General features: G+C 42.1%; 1 protein-coding gene across 1 annotated transcript; it reads left to right on the top strand.

Annotated features, from left to right (window-relative positions):
- Positions 1-9,530: 9,530 nt before the first annotated feature.
- LOC104345795 (C->U-editing enzyme APOBEC-1) lies at positions 9,531-15,856 on the top strand. Its single transcript, XM_009950364.2, has 4 exons — positions 9,531-9,564; positions 13,823-14,223; positions 14,769-14,884; positions 15,836-15,856. The coding sequence occupies exons 1-4, from the start codon at positions 9,542-9,544 to the stop codon at positions 15,854-15,856; spliced, it is 561 nt and encodes a 186-aa protein (XP_009948666.2). The 5' UTR covers positions 9,531-9,541.
- The last annotated feature ends 1,832 nt before the right edge of the window (positions 15,857-17,688 follow it).

The following is a 17,688-nucleotide window of genomic DNA, read 5'->3' on the forward strand; positions in this document are numbered from 1 at the left end:
TGCAAAATGCACATCTTTGCTTGTTTGCACAGAGGGAGGGACTAACATCCTTTCTAGGGTGACATGCTAGACTGTACTGTCTTTTTGCAAAGGAAAGACTGAACGTGCCTTAGAAATCTTGCAGAGGTGTTGATTCAGCTGTTCTGTCTCAGTCGCAGCTGAGACTCACTACTCTTTACTCGTGTTTGTTTCAGCGTGACACAGTTGCCAGGCCATTCAAACTCTCTGTGGGTGCTGGTTTTGCTACCTGTGCTGCAGGCAAGTGATTCATGCAGTAGAGTTTCCACTAGACAGGTACCTGTACCACAAAGCGATAAAGGCCACAATTGGGGGAAATTTCCTATGCAAATAAGCCCTTCAGCTAAAATGGGTTCTGAAGATCTTAATCTGTAGGGTGTAAGACAGGGTACATGGCCTGCGTTCCTGGAGGTTCATTAGCCTGGGAATCAAGCAGGCTATATGAAATGAGGTTGAACTTCCCCTGCTTGTTATTGCTAACAGTTTCCAGCAGGTCTGGGGCATATGCCAGAAGCTAGGCTGGCAAAGATTAAAGGCTTCAGTTGAGCTAGGAGAAGGATTTCCTTTCCCTCCACTGCCTGTCATGGTCTTCTGGTCTGTCTTCTCTGCACATGGGATGAGTAAGCATGGAGCATCCAGCATTTTCTTTCACTTGCATAGAGAGGTTGGAAGCATAGCATTCCAGGAGAGCCTCCTGTGCATGTCCCATCTCTGATCCCCCCTCAGGTTTTTCTCCTTATTATCTCTTTTATTTGCTTTTATTCCTCTCATGCATTTTTTCATTTTGTCCTCCAGATGGCCTGCCATTTTAGATACTCATCTCTCTGTATTTTTTTTTTTCCGTCATGACTCTGTATCTCCTTGCTCTGTTTCCTTGTTTCTGTGTGACGTGCATCAGTCTTTGGTCAGTAACCAAAGAAAACTTAATTTGAAGACAAGCATAGCTGCTGATAGAGTTGATTTTGATGCACCTGTTGCTTGCACAAATATGACTGCAATGGTAGCTGCCATCAGCTAGCTACAAGGATGTGGGCACCATACCAATGTAGACCAGACACCTGCTTTGCCCCTCTCTGTTTTCTTTTTATTAATGCTTTTAAATTTTTTTTTACAATTTTTTTTCTTGGAGAGGGAGAATTCTCATGTTGTTTTATGATCCTCCTTTATTATTGTCCATTTATATTGTGGGGACAGTTAGGTGCTCTCAGCATGCATGGTGTTGACACTACTGAGGGCACTGTCAAGGACACCAGTGCTGAGAACTTTCTACCAACTATGCTGCTGTAACATCCTCTCTGGCATGGCGGCAATCTCTCCAAGTAAACCAGGGGATGGTGTCAACCTGGCAGCTTCATCTGCACTTGAACTCTGCCTCCTAAATCACAGTCAGATTGCATCGGGCTTCTTTGCATGCTCAGAGGAGCCAAAGTAATAACAGTTTTTTCATCTCCAACTTCCAGGTGATTCACTGGTTGCATGTGTGCAGGTGGTCTTTATTTGTGTCAAAATATGTTATGTCTTTGAAAAGAGCCCTATCCACCTATCTAGTGTGCTGCCACACAGCCTCACAGGTACTCCTTTCCTGTCTGACGGTAAGGATGGCAGGATCCCAGACTAAAGGAGATAGGAGTATCCATTAGCACCAAGGAACCAAAGGTTCTGTGGCTGTAGCACAGTGAGGTTTAGGAGTTCATGGCTATTTACTGTTGAGGGCAGAAGGAATTTCACACATTATCACGTTGAATATCTATACTATTTTCAATGTATCATGGACACTAACCAGATCAGCAGTCTCTTTGGCTTTGACAGCGCTCTCCCCTTATAAAAACTCAGAGACTCACCTCAGGGAACTGTGCCCTTCTGCCCCAGTAGCAGCAACAGACAGTAGGTGTGGGGGACAGCAGGAGAAGAAAAGGTAGGAGCTGTACTTGCTACAGCAGCAGAGTCCAATACTATGTTTAAGAAAAGCCTCAGCCTTCTGAAGATGAAGCTGTCAAAACGTAAATCCCATCCATGTGTGCTTAATCCTAACTTTTGTTCTCCTCAATTAAGGACAGTCTGTTTCTGCAGCCCTTCGAGTTGTTTTCTATCTAGGAGATGCATCAGTGCATGCAGGAATGAGAGCTGAGCTGGCCAGGACTGTTTGGCTCTCATATGGAGAGGTTGCACGGACAGAACTAAAAGGTTTCTTTGGGAAGTTTTATTTTCAATTTTCATTTTTTTTTTTCCCCTTTGGGAAGTGTTCTCCAGACTGAAAAGAAGGAGTTTAGTTGGGTAGCCACTCCTGGGTGAGACTCGGGTTCATACCCATTTTTAAACCTGTTTCTGTGGCATCCCAGCTGCACGCCAGAGGCTATCAGCTGTTTCAGAGACAACAGAGTATGAGGGTGAGAAACCAGTGAGACTGGGAGGCAACAGAAGGAGGCATCCTGTTTGTGTTGTGAGTCAGTATAAAATAAGTTTATCAGGGTGATGCTTTTCAGGAAACAGAACTGCTGATTTCTGGCCAGCTGTCTTCAAGCTTGGCTGAAATCAGTCAAGAAAGGTATTTCTAGGAAAATGGGATTTCCAAGGTTGCGATACCTTGTTTTATATCACATTGCAGCTTTCCATTTTGGTTTGCTTGCCTGCCTCATTACTTTTGGCCAAAATCCATATGCTCCTTTGCAGAGCTGCTCTCCAAGCTCTTTTACTACCTCTTGCAGAACTGACTGAATTAGAATTAAATATAAAAAAATCTACAGAGGAGATCGTTCATCCTGATCTTCCCAATAAACAGAACCATAAGGGTGGTAACTGGTAGCAGAACAGCAATAAAAAACAACCAGCGATAGTCCTGCTGCCCTATGAACAATTTGTGCTGTAGTAAATGAAGCTATCCTGCTTCAAACCATCTGCAAAGATATGATGCAAGCCAAATAAAGCAACTTCGACTGTTGTTTTGGGATTTGGACTTGAGGCTCACAGCTCACCCTATTCCTTCAGGTATCGCTACAAAACCACAGTATAGACACAGTCTGCTGCTTGAAGTCACGACAAAGCTGTCCTGGCTCATGTTGTATCTTTCTAAGGCTAAAGACCCAGGACAAACTAGCACCAGAGAGAAGAAAATGAAGTTTTTCCTCATTCCCTGTCTCACAGTAGTTTTCACCTGAACTGGGATTTTTTCCCTTGCTATGGGCTTTTGCCAAAACCCTTGGCCCTACCACTGCCTGCACAGCCACCGTGCCCTTGTAAATCCTCTTTATCCCCATCTTTCCTTTCACTCACCTACCACCCACTGCTGCAGCTTGAATTTTCCTTCTGGAGATGATATACAGATTCAAGAGAAGAGATGGGCACAGGGCTGACTTGGGGACAGAGATCAGAGACAAATTCCACTGCCTAGCTACATTGCCTCTGTGATGCTCATGTATTTGTGTCTGAAAAGGAGCCTGCAGACATTAGGGTTGAAGCACAGGGCAGGCAGGTTTTCCCCAGAGCTATTGGTACTGGTGCAGCAAATGGCTGTCCATGGGCTGGAATGAAATGGGGCATTATCAGGCTGGGGATAGGAGCAGGGATGTCCTCAGCACATGGAGGTAGATTCCCCACTGGCTGTGCCTAGTGAGGGCTGTCCTACAGACAATAGTGTTGATGAAAGTTTGCAATCACGATGAACTTCTCTACACAGTTGCAGATAAGCAGGCACTTCTTTATTGCAGCGCTGGGAAGCACGGGTGATAGCTCCACCTGACGTGCTTCAAAGTTACATAAAAAAAATTCAGCATTTTATATTCTTTTTCTGCAAAATCATGGTCTTTAACATATTTTAACATAAGCATGCATGTTATGCCCGCTATTAATTTTGACATTTACAATGACTGGTCCACCCTATTAACTAACTTCATTAATATTCCTATACTAATATAATCATTGATTATCTTACTGATCAAGATCTCTGATATACAAATTAGGATGGGGAGGATGTAAGGGTCTTCACCTTAACATTCCTTAGTTTCTATGGTTTCATCACATAAGATAAGAAGACATGCCAAGAATGTGCACTTTCATTCCCTGTACCTGTCTCCCTGCCTCCCTGTTCTGTGTTCTGGACAATTTCATAATCCGCGGCAGCTTTAGCTTTGACCTTCTTCGTAAGGCCTGCATCTGTTGTCTCTTAGCATAAGTGAGGTTTTGTATATTTCTTACCATAATGTAAACTGATCACATTAATACAAAACATTAGTTATTCATTAAAGCAATTAAGTCATTCATTAAAAGCAATTAGTTATCAATGAAAAGTCATCATCTATTCAAAATTCAAACCTGGTTATAACAATAGCAGGGGCAAATCCTGCCCGAGTCTCCTCAGCTCTGCCGGTTCATCCCTCATACTGCTGTGCCACAGATGTGTAGGCAGCTGCCTGCTGCCTCTGGAGTTGCATGGAGGAAACTAGGTAGTGCTGAGGGGTGGACTGGCTCCTGTTACCACAAAGGTCTCCAAGAAATTCCTCTGGTAACAGAAGGGCCTTGCATATGGACAGCTAGAGCTGCAGAGAGATCTGTTGTATCCCAGCCTGATTTTCTTTGCCTCTGTCTGACTCATCTTCCCTCTTTGTGAAAAGAGTTTCCTTGAACAGCTAATCGAGGTGGAGTAGCTGAAGGGCAGCCATTGTTCAGGGCAGTCTCTCTGCAGTGAGGAGAGGTGTCTGGATGCCACATGGATGATGCAGGAGAGAGAAATCTCCTTTAAAGGGTGAGGGAAATCCTTTGTGTTATTGCACTGCTCAGGAAAACTTTTCCCATTGCATTTTTCTTTCTTCAAACACGAGCTTTCAAAACAGAAACTATTTTATTGTCTGCCCCCAATTATAACTCTTTGAAAATCGTCAGGGCAGCATGCGCCTTATTAAACAAGGAAACAAGCTTAATAACAGGGATCAGTAATTTTTTTCTGGGCTATATATTTGCCTCTTGTTTTTTTGAGCTCTGAACTGTCCCCTGTTTCTTGTCCTGAGGCCTGGACAAATATATAATGTCAGATGAGTGGCTGTGACGCAGGTCTGAGGCTAGAGGGGCTGAGACGTAAGGAAAGACTTCAGAACCCGACAGCAAAGGTCAACAACATCCAAGAGGCTACAGAGAGATGTACTAGGGAGTGCTGTAGTTTTGTGATAACTGGCTTTGGTGACAATTGTTTCCTATAAAGCTCCTAGCTTGTACAGATTCTGCTATCCTATTCAACTCTGGGAGGTGATGGAGGCTCCTTAACAAGATCACAAACAGATGTGGGGGAGGGAAAGGCCCAGCTGTTGGGGAACCAATATCCAATATGTACATAGGAAATATTCCCTGACACTCTGCAAGCTTTTAAAAGAGGAAAATTAATCACAAAAATGCAGTTATGTTATGGTTTCTGTTTTGCTGAGTAATAAAGACAAATATAAAGAGCAGCATACTGAATGAGATAAATCGAACTAAAACATTATGACTCACATGTCGCATGACTGAGCTGTCAGAACAAGATGTTTTTTATTCTTGCTTGAGTTACCTACCTGATGATGATCTCACATAATGTTTGTCATCACAGTATTCAATCCTTTGCTGAAATAACAAATATGGTCAGAGTGCTCAAAAAGCAAAATGACTGTGGACACATCAATCAAAGTCATTGGTTTTCTTCTTTTCTTCATTGGGTGTCTACCAATCTAGATACCTAACCTGCTTCCTCTATAACCCTGTCAGAACCCTGTAGTTAATAATACGTATTAATTACCCGGCAGACCCCTGACCATTAATGCCAGACCCAGGCACTGCTGTTGGTCATTGCTAGGTGCCGTAGATTTGTTCTAGTTCAAGTGTGTGCCCATAGCCACATTCTGACAGGGCTGTGCTGACTCCCCCCAGTTGTGATTTTGTGCCAGCATATGCCCTGCCTGTGTGAAGCTGGTGCTCCAGGTGGCACTGACCATGGCTTGTGCTGTGCCTTGCAAGGATGCACTCCGTTTGCACAGAGCAGATACGTTTGGGTAGCTTCCCAGGAAGGGACTGGCTGTTTCTGGGGGCAAGCACCATCACATGACATGACCTTAAATAAAGACGTCGCACTCTGGCGGCAGTTCAAACCCTGTGTGTTTGGAAACTGGAAGCCCTCAACATCCAGCCTTTTGTGGGCAGCTCACTCAGAGAAGGTTAACCTGTGTCGTGACAAACTGATGCAAAGCTGTCACAGCACAGCAAAAGCATCTCTTTTGCCAGGCCGTGGGAAATCGAGGTCAGCACACCACATTGCTGTTGCAGTACTCAGGAGATGATGAAGCCTGGAGCAGGAAAAGCAATCTCTGGAAGAGTGAAAGAGAACTCGACCTAGGAAATGCTGTGGTTTTGTGTCTCAAGCTATGTTAGTTTTAGATCCCTGTGTTATTCACTAATGTTGCCTGCATGATGGAGAGTATGTGAGTGAGAACCGTGGCTAAATTTGCTAATCCTGAGAAATTACAGCTGTGGCAATGAGTGTGTGTCTGTCCACTAAGGGCTTTCAGGTGTCACAGATACAAGCACTATGGTTTGTGGAGCTAAAGGTGAAGAAATATGTAGAGTAGGAAATGTTTTCTGGAGAAGAGATATATAGACATTGCGTAGTGTCAGCCCATCACATACTGCTTACATTTTTGGAGGAAGTTTTTGACAGGCACATTCCAGCGAACAGAGCTGCTGCAGTTTTTTAGGACAGTACCATCCCATCTCTTGACTTCATCTCAGGTGATGTTTATTGCTGTCAGAGCAGGGTCACTGGAATGGATCAGGTAAACAAATGCACATTGCGCATTATTCTGCAGGAAACTTTCCCATCAAATCTCCACTCAGCCCATTACAGGCTGAGTGTCACCCTCTTATCTTAAAAGTGTTCTGTGTCTCAGTTTGAAATCTCCAAAGAGGCCCATTCCTTAGTAATGTTTTTCAGTCAAAGGTAGGTGAGTTTATCACAACCTTGAGCTTCATGAATTTCCACCATGAACTTCCATTTGTGGGTTTGTTATGACAGAAGTAGCATATTTAATACCTCACATGTATGCATTCCTAGTAGAACTTTTCTAGCAGTATCTGCGATGATACATTTCAGCTTTCAGAAAGTTGCACTGCTGACACAGATACTTACAATGCATGCACAAACAACCATGTCAAAATGAACACACTGGTCACGCACATCTTACATCCTCTTCCAAGACACACACAAAGTTTGCACATCAGGTTAAGGCAGCGTACATTGGTTAGCCAACAGCCCACAGTACTCACTTTGTCCCTCATGGAAAGAGGCAGTTTCTGAGGCAGCCAGTGCTCCAGCCAAGGGCGTTTGACAAGCTGGTGTCAGTATCTGTCACTAGTTCCAGCATCAGCCCTGAAATCACTGAAGCTTCTTGTCCCTCAGAAGGGACAGGGCTCAGCAATTTTCTTCAGGTATTCCATAAAAAGAGAAATGGAAACCAAAATCCTCATACTGTCAACTCATGCAGTTTTAGGGTATCCCAAGTAATGAAAAAAACCCCTGGAGGGTCAAATATCTCTTGTCACTGTACTAGGACAAAGCTGGCTCTGTGCATCAGTGTTGAGCCTGAGGTAACCTACCCTCCTGGACCACAGAGTGCTGCCAGCGTGAAAGTGTGGCATAGCTCACTTTGAGGCAGAGCTGGTCCCTTCACGGCCCTGTGAGGAGTCACTCGGGTGTCATTGCCCCCTGCTCTCCTGGGCTCCTGGTCTCAGGAACATGTCTGCAGAGTCTCTGCAGCACTCTGTCTAGATACATCTGGTCCTTGTTAGGTTAGGCTCGGTGTCCTGTGGAAGTGCTTGTATATTCCAGACCTGAGCAGGCAGTGCTATGTCTCAGCTAATGGATCCAGCCAGACTTTGCATGGAGCCAGCTAAGGTCTCTGCATCCACAGTGCAGTTAATATGCAAGCAGAATATGAGCTCCTGAGTGACTGGCAATTGTAGCTGCTCCTTGGTGTCACCCTGGGATTGTGAGTCTTGCTAGTTGTGCCTTGGCCGTGTTTTCAGAAAAGGGTTGGCAAAGTTACTGAGCTGCACTGTGTTCTTCTAGCGTAGCAGTTACACAAACAGTAACAATTCTGTGGAACTTGGGAGCTACTATCTTTCCTAAATGTCTCCATAGGAAATTAATATAACAAAACTCAAAAAGGCCTTAAGGAAGGGGAACGTGATTTTATTTTACAAACCTCAAAATAAATGTATTTCCCCCCCTTACACTCTTATCCATATATGCACCAGCACCAAGATGTGTGCATCTCAGTGGCACGGCCAGGATCACTTACATGCAAGAGAGCTGCTGCAGGATACTTGCCAGATCTCAATAAGAAAGGCCTGGCAACAAACGGCTGTTTTAATAAGACAGAATAAGAAGAGAAATATAGACAGTGAGTAAATCTAACATCCCTTCAGATGCTGGGCACCCCGCATTCGTGCAGCATTGGACAGACCCTGGATGGATTTCCCCACGGCACAGTGCACAGATCCTGTCCATGAAGGGAAGCTCCCCCTTTTTGGTCACCTGAGCTATTAAATATTTTCATACAGGAATACAGTTCTGTTCCTAAAGGATGTTTGAACTTTCTGCTGCACATGTAGGTAACGGCAGGGCCAGGCTGGTGGTGCAATTGCCAGTGCCAAGCAGGAGCTGCCTGCAGGCTCCTCTGTTACAATCCACCAGCAAAGTTTATCCTGCGGACAAGGAGTTTATGCAGCACGGCACTGCCTGAAGGCCATGCTGCACATGCAGCACAGAGATGTGTATATAAATTACAGATTACATTAGTGACATACAGGCTTCTCAGTCCCTAAGGACAAGGCCCAAGAGAGCAGACAAGGCCTGTTTGAGATCACCAGGTCCTCAAATGCCATGTCTTCTGCAAGGCTCCGAATGCATGGTCCCCTATCTTCCTCCATAGGGGGAACTCTCAGCCTTCTGGGTTTGGCAGGGAAGGTGCATAAGCTTTGCTGACACCTTGTGAACTAAGTCTCTCATCAGAGGTATTTGTGAGCGCTTCATCCTTGACAAAGCTCTGACAGCACGGTGGCGTGGCACATGAGGCCGAACCACTGTGCTTTCCACAGAGCCAAGCTTCGGGTGCTTTGAAGGAAATGCCTTCATGCAACACAGGACAGCTGCACCACTGGGAGGAGTTTCCTGCACAGAAGAATAAACCTCATTTTTCTGTCAACGAAGCATTATCAACCCTTTCAAACTTACAAGCAGGCTTCAAAAACATTGCACAAATATTACATTTTTAACCAGAAATGTATAAGCCCTCACTCCCCAGCTAAGGGGTGAGGAAAGAGCGCTGCTAAGGGCAGGCTTGTGAAGACGTGTCATTATGTGGTAGCAACTGCAGTCAAACCACTTTTTTCCCTTTCCTCTTACATCACCCCGTGGGAGTGGAGCCTGGGGGTGTGCCCTGTCATCGGCTGCAGGAACAGAAACAGAAAGGACAGGACCAAAGAGGGGTTCACAAGGAGAAAAGAAGCCATGTACAAGAAAAAGCTAAGAGGGTAAAAAAAAAATTGCTGATCATAAAACCCCACCCCAGCTTCAGCTCTGTGTTGTCATTGCTCCAACCCAAGGGGACGCCTCGCTTTGCTGCCCCAGGGATGTGCTTTCTGTCTGTGTGAAGTCTCTGCCTTGCTTGGGGAAGGGTGAGGGTGATACTGGTGCCAGTGTACGTGAGTGGGAGCCCTGGTCCCTGGTGTAACTGCAGCAGCGAGGGGCTGCACCAGAGTCTGAGCCTGTTGGGGAAGTTCCCATCAGCATAAAACTGTCATGGGACCCATAAAATGACAGGGAACAAAAGGCACAGATAAAAATGAGTGAAAGATTGTGGTGGGCTGGGGGAAGGGCTGAGGTGGGAGCTGGCTCACTCCAATGCGGGGCAGCAAAAGAATCGAAAGTGCCTTCTACCTGCTGGACAGTTTTGAGGTCTTGAAACGGCTGTTGTGCCACAAAATAAACAGGAAGTGTCAAACTAGACTTTTTTTGCCCAGTAGAGGGAAAAAAAAAGTTTTAATGCGAAGTTTAGTAAAGAAGAGCATTGGCTGTGCAAAGTGTTAAAAATGGATGAAAACCGTAAATTAAAGAAGTTTTGAAACATCTATGCTCATACATTTTTAGATATTATCATTATTACTATTATCATCTTGCAACAAGCAGGATTTTAAATAGTTTCTAACAAAAAGTGTTGGAGAAAAGAAGGAAAATTATTGAATATCTATAATGTGGCAGTTTATTACACAAAGTTTTAATGAGAGAGATAGAATTTTTAGGAGATCTTTTCATAAAATTAGTACATTTTAAAACAAACTCATTGCATTCCTGTTCAAGTTATGGATGATGGGACAATATAAAAAGTATAAATAACACATTTTAAAAGATATTTGTAATCAGTCGATATGTTCTCAAGGTTTAATGCACATTTACATAGCAGATGCATACTAATGGAAAGAAAATAAAGCCTAGGAGACAGTTACGATGGCTGTAATCCTCCTGCCATTTTATCCCCTAACTCCTTTAAACATTTTTGTGTGCAATTCACCTTTCAAATACTCATTCAGTCTTTACAGTTGGTGTATTTCTCTCCAGCTCTTAAATTCTGAAGGGTTACAGGTTCGCCTTCATGAGAATGATGAACCAAATTTAGAAAGAAAACAAAAAATGTTTTAGGACTTTTTTTATTTATTTGCTATCTCTTAATTTTGGCTCATGTTTGTATCAATGAACCAGCTACTAAGTGCTTGACTTTTTTTTGAGTCAGGTACCATGTCTATATATGTATCATACATAACAATGCTGAACAGCAAGGACTGTTTGTCGTAGCTATAAAAAAAATAAAATAAAGTGATTGCATGGCTTTGGGCAATTTATCTGTAAACCCACAACTTATTTTAAGTATTTTCTTACCTGGTTTGGGGTGAAAAGGGAATAGGTGCTGGGATTTTGTATATATTCTATAGCGTGGGAATTTTTTATGATGTTTTTAAAATTTCTTTTCTGTCCTTCTGTCACAGCTGTTTAAATTTGGATTAATCCATTACTTAAAAAATAGCAAGATTTATCTGTAGCAGATATTTATAAGAATGCAGACTTTTGTTTATATTGCATGAAGTTGATTACACAATAAATTTAATTTGGCTTAACACATCTTTAAGGTGGCTATATCTTGAAGATTAGTGTATTGCAAGATTGTTCTAAATAAATGGCTTTATGTCCCTGAAAATATGCACAGGACACCCACTGCAATAGCTTATCCAAAATGCAATATTTTATGGTCAGGACACAGGCAAGAGGATGCTTAAGACCAATTTAAGTAACACTTGGAAATTTTGTCTTGTCTGTATGTTATAATCAGATGGCAACAATTACAGGTATCTTTGGACAAAACAGATCTCTGTAATCTATTGTAACACTGCTTTCCAAAACTGTAAAGATACCTTCTGTAAGAATTACATGAACTGATTTGGCTTGAATATTGGGAGTTCAATGTATTTTCTTTGGTGAATTTCAACCACTGATACTGTAGTCCCTATATATATATATATATTTGTATGTATATATATATAAATCACACACACACATATAATATTATGTACCTATTATATACTTATTTTATATATACATGTTCCCTAATCATCAAGTTTTAAAGAAATTTAAGCTAATAGGCACTAACTTTCAAATAACATAATAGAAATGGAAAAAATACACCTTTGTGAGCACCTCAAATGAGAGAAAAAAAAAATTAAGCCTGTGCTTCACTTTTGTCCCTCTGTTGTTTTTTTTTTTTTTAATGACATACTAAAGGAATCAATTATAATACAAAAAAGTTATTCCTGTACCAGAATTAAACATTTGGTGACATTTACATTTGCCACATTTACATAAATTCAATAGAACATCTGATAAAGAAATCTACATGCATCGTTTCTGTGGTTTATACACACAGAGTTTACATTATAGAACATAAACAGAGATGCACTCTGTGGTTATAAACTGCTTTATGTACATACGTATTTTAACATGTGGAAGGGACGACAGGGTAAGAAGACAAAGCTTTCTGACTGAATCAGATAAATGAGATCCTTTTCTACATAAGCGATGAGTCCTACAGCTAGAGAAGGTGTGACAGTTGCTTGATTTGCAAGATTTCATTTGTCCTAACTTCAGATGGTGGGTGTTTTTTTTTTTTTGTTATTGGTGGGTGCTAATCTATAAAACAATCCACAGGCTTGTTCCTTCTCTGTTAAGGGTCTACCCAGTTATCTACTAGATTTATTCTCAATTACTCTAAAATATATTTCTGAAGTGCATTCTCATATAAATCTCTATATAAAGCAATTATACAAAGGCTACAAAGTGCTAATGGTGACTTAATTTATCTATAATGGATAATTACTGATATAAAGGATATGTTCATGACCACCACTGGCAGTCTTTCTATAGTTAATTAATTGACAAGGTTTAAAGGTCTGTTCTGAACTGAATAGGTCTGGATCTAAGAGATGGACTGTCAGAAAATGTCATTCTTGGGAGCTGCACCTTTTTGTATACAGCACTTCTTTTTCCTTCTCTTGTATAAGATCATGCTGACTGTATTAAAATTTTAGAGATGAATAAGCTGCTCTAAAAGCCAAGAAAATGTTCTTAGCCTTGTCCTTTGTATAGACCCTCCCAGGATTGGTTTAAAACCCAGTTGTGCAGATCATGTAGGAAAACAAAAGAAAATAACAGTGATTAATTAATAACAGGTGTGCTGAGCATAGGGAAATAAGATTAGAATTAGGATTGTTTGAAGTTTACTTATTGCTTAAGTCTTAAATAACTTTGTGCCTTATAAGTACTTGATGTAAGAAGTTCTCAGAATTGTAACCATATCGGACTAGTAGAAAAGATAATTTTGTAAACAATGACCTGGAGATGACCCAAAACCAAGAATTGGAGCGAGAAAAGACGAACCCAGCTGAATAAGGGGATTGTGAGTGGACTTATATGAAAAACTGAAAGGTTGAGTGAAGATTTACAAAGACTTTGGACTCTGTGTATTGATAAAGAAAAGGTATGAAACCTGCAAGGACTTGGAATTCAGTTGCCACACATTTGGGGTGCTGGCCCAACTCTGAGTTGTTAATAAAGCAAACCTAAAGATACCCGCATTTGTGTCAGGTGATTTATCTCCTTGAACACTGACTGTGTTCATCCTTATGAAAATAAAACCAGCAAGAGAATCCAAAAAGGAGAAATACTCCACTTCATAATTATTTTTTCTTCTTTTTTTTTTTTTTTTTTTTTTTTGGTTGTTTGTTTGATTGTTTTTTTTGGGTTTTTTGGATTTTTTTTTTTATTTGGTTGGGTTTTTTTGGGTTTTTTTTTTTTTTTTTTTAGATTTTACAAAATTCACAACAGCTCCCTACATCAAAAAGGGATACATATGAGCCCTGGAAATATGTCAGACATATAAAAAAGATATATAGTACATTTACAATTACTCGTGCTGATGAGGTATAGGGCAGTCATAGGGAGGGGTGAGGAGGTGAAAGTTCTGCATGCAGCTGCAGACAAAGGGAGGATTGGGTGATTCAAGGTTTGGTTCCTTTATCCTGCCATGGTGCCTACCTCTGCATTCTCCTTGCATTGCTCTGTCATGTTTTGCCCTTCTCAGTTTTCCACTCATTTTCTCTACTCTCCCCTTTTTTGTGTGTACTGGAGAACCACTGAAAACAAAGTTGTAACCAGTGATTCCTTGATGTTTCTTTTCTGTTTCAGCATGTATGTATCTAAGAATGTGTTAAAGTACCATTTTGACCCCTATGAGACTCCACAGGACACATACCTACTATGCAAACTGCAGTGGGGTGAGACTGGCACGCCTTGGATACACTGGGTCAAAAATGATCGCTATCATGCTGAAGTCTACTTCCTGAAGAAGATATTTAAGATGAGAAGATCCAATAATTATGTCAACTGTTCCGTCACCTGGTACTTGTCCTGGAGTCCCTGTGTGAACTGCTGCCGTAAAATATTGAATTTCTTAAAGAAGCACTCAAATGTGAACATAGACATGCATGTAGCACGACTTTATTACATAGAAGATGAAAGAATCCGTCAAGGTCTAAAGAACCTTGTGAGCTTGGCGAAAGTAACCATAGCTGTCATGGAAATTGAAGGTAAGGTTTCCTGTGCTTTATGTGACTGGGAAGGGGTGAAATGGTGAACTTTGTGTATGGGTGAATCTGGTATGGGCTTGTTTCTGTGCCCAGTGTCCTGTTCAGTTTCTTGGGGGCACATCCATCACCATTCAGTGACTGAGTGTCGCATCCAAAATAAGATGTTCAAATATTGCAGAAGGGGAACAGGACTCTAAGGAACCTGACCTCTATGAAAATTCTCCCTTGTTTAGAGACACCATCTTTCTGTCCCTCCTGGGGGAATGGGAGATAGAGTGTTTCTCCCTTGTCCTAGCAGACTAAATGCAGCTACTGGGATAAAGCTGTCTGAAGGGGGCCTCGGCTGATAAGAGGGGGGGGGGGGGAAAGTGCCCAGAGAGATGCCCACACCAAATACGGAGTGGACAGCGTCCATCAGCTGGCCTGTCCACGGACAAGTTGTCTCTGTGTCATGGGCAGAAGGAAGAGGTTAAAAAGTCTTGTTCCCTGAGCTTGTCTGGTGTCTGAATAAACTCATGTTAGCCATCTTGTTTCCATTTCTCCAGACTATACTTACTGTTGGAAAAACTTTATCCAAGGAGATGTTGATGATGATGCCTGGACTGTGGGCTTTCAACCAAAGATAAATAAGAATCGTTTGAAGCTGAAGGACGTCCTTGAGGTTAGTAGAGGGACAGGAGGAATCACATGAAATGATTTGCAGTCTGGGGTCACTGAGCTGTAAAGAGCAGGAAAGAAGCTGTTCATATCTAGTTGCAGTTTAAAGAGTGCAGTAGCATCATTTTGGAAAGAGTAATATAGTAAAATCATAGGAATTATCCTGTCCCACTGGGAGAGAAGCGCTGTGGATTTTCTTCCGTCATATTACAAAGCAAAGGATAAGAGTACAGCTTTTCTCCTTCGGGCTTCAGGGCAGGAAATCCCTTGATTATCAACTGAAACTCCAGTCTCATCCCAGAAACCCTTTCTGATATGGATCTGAGCATGGGTTTCTGTTTACTAAATGATGCTACTCATCTGCTTTCTGTCAATACCTGCAGTAGTCTCACACCCCCTCCCAGTCACTGGGCCCTACATACTTCATTAAAGTCTCCTTCAGATTTAATTCAGCAACTTTCCTGGTTGGTCCAAAGGGTATAGTTTCTGTGAGTTGAGAAAAGCTGTTCAAAAGAGAATGTCTGTCCCTTGGGAAAATCCAATCTTTGTTTTTGTTTTGTGCATGACCTCCTGAAAGGCAGGAGAGAGAAGAGAGAGTGTGTTCACCAATGGTGCTGAAATTTCATGCCTCTGGAGACAAGAGACCCTGCTTGAATGAACAGGTCCACATCCCTGCCCTGGAAGGACTGTGCACAAAAAAAATCTAGCAAAACTAATATAATTTCTGCAGCATTTTGATTTCAATGTAGTAGAGTTTTCTGGCAAATGCTATTTTTAGTGAAACAGGGTGAAAGAAATCTATGGCTAAGTAGGTCGTTGAACATCTGGGAAATCCGTTTTATATGGCATCTGTGGAAAAGAAATATTCTGGGCTATTACAAGTAATAGACTTCACAATAAGTCCAAAGTGCAATTGTTAAAGGATCTAAATGTCATATTTTTATTTTCATTTCAGGATCTTCCATTCATAGGATGATAGAATTATAGGATATCTCAAGTTGGAAGGGACTTATAAATATCATCAAGTCCAACTCTCTGTTCGTCACAGTACTACTTGAAAATAAACCGTATGACTAAAAGCAACGCCCAGATGACTGACCAGTCTCTCCGTGAAGAATATTTTCCTAATGTCCAAGCTGCACTTCCACTGATGCAACTCATTCCATTTCCGCCTGTCCTGTTGCTGGTCACCAGGAAGAGGAGATCTGCACCAGGATTACCCTGTCCCAGATGGAGAATCCAGCACTTGCTCTTCTTAAATTTCATACGGTTGATGACTGCCCAGCTCTTTAGCGTATCCAGGTCTCTCTGTAAGGCCTCTTTACCCTCAATGAAGTCCACAGCTCCTCCTAGTTTAGTATCGTTGGCAAACTTAGTTAATGTACATTCAGTTCCTGCGTCCAGATCATTTATAAAACTATTAAAGAGCACTGGCCCTAAAACGGAGCCCTGGGGCACCCCATTGGTGACTGGCCACCAGCCTAATGTAAGCCCATTTACTACAGCCCTTTAAGCCCAACCCGCCAGCCAATTGCTCACCCAATGTATTATGGGCTTGTCTAGTCATGTGCTGACATTTTGTCCAGAAGGATACTGTGAGAGACAGTATCGGAAGCTTTACTGAAATCCAAAACCACCACATCTACTGACTTCCTTTGATTAGCTAGATGGGTGACCTTACTGTAAAAAGAAATTAAGTTGGTTAAGCAGGACTTTCCCCTCATGAACCTGTGCAGTCTATGACCAATGACTGTGTTGTCTCTCAAGTGTTTTTCAGTAACTCCCAGAATAACCTTCTCCAAATATTTACCAGGCACTGAAGTGAGGCTGACAGGCCTGTAACTACCGGGGTGTTCCTTCTTACCTTTCTTGACTATTGGGACAACATTTGCCAGCTTCCATTCAACAGACATATCTCCAGACTCCCAGGACCATTGAAAAATAGTGGAGAGAGGTCCTGTGATAACATTGGTCAGCTCTTTCAGTACCCTGGGATGAATCTTATCAGGGCCCATAGATTTATGTGCATCTGGCTGGAGCAGCAAGTCTTGAACAAGTTCAGGGTCAGCTGGGAGTTTATCATCCCCTAGTCATGGTCTTCTAACACAGGGCTCCAGGAGTCCCAAGACCCGTCATTGGTGTTAAAGACAGAGGTGAAGAAGGTATTAAACATCTCTGCTTTCTCTATATCCATATTTGTAAGGTGATAATCCTCATCAAGTAATGGACCAATGCTATCTCTGATCCTCTACTAAGACATTTCACCCATAGAAGATGGCCAGCTGCCTTACTGCTTCTATGTAGGGGATAACAATCATAAAATGTTGCTAACATTCCCCAGTTTCTGTAACTTACTTCAGCTGAGGCATTTTGATAAAAAAGGCTATTTCCTTGAATCTTGAAAAATGAACCTCTGGCAAGAGGTCAGCAAAAGGAACATCTCTGGAGACTTGTTGTCTTCTCAGCTAGCCTTGTCTCCTACCTCATCCTGCAAGAGGAACAAAATTGAACCTAAAAATGCAGAAAATGCCCCGTCAGGACAAAGACCATAGTTCAGACACTGTATTTAGTAGTGGCAGGAGCAGGTGGTTTTTAGGGAGGGCAGACAAGCCTGGCCACTATCTCTGGTTCATTATGATCCAGTTACACTACCTTGGTACCCACAATGACTGTGGTTGGAAGTCCTGCATCTTCACTTTAGTGTCTATTTATGGACTTTTTACCATGAATTTCTCAGATCTTTTTTGACCTGGTCCTGCCATCTGTGTCCACGGTTTACTGGGGCAGCAGATTCCAGAATTTCACAGC

Source organism: Leptosomus discolor, chromosome 1 (assembly GCF_034619465.1).
Source record: "Leptosomus discolor isolate bLepDis1 chromosome 1, bLepDis1.hap2, whole genome shotgun sequence".
Lineage (NCBI taxonomy): Eukaryota > Metazoa > Chordata > Aves > Leptosomiformes > Leptosomidae > Leptosomus > Leptosomus discolor.

Coding starts and splice junctions, on each gene's coding strand:
- LOC104345795 (XM_009950364.2), top strand. CDS start 9,542: ATGTACAAGAAAAAGCTAAGAGG. Junction 14,224..14,768: donor AGCTGTCATGGAAATTGAAG/GTAAGGTTTCCT, acceptor CCATTTCTCCAG/ACTATACTTACTGTTGGAAA. Junction 14,885..15,835: donor AGCTGAAGGACGTCCTTGAG/GTTAGTAGAGGG, acceptor TTTTCATTTCAG/GATCTTCCATTCATAGGATG.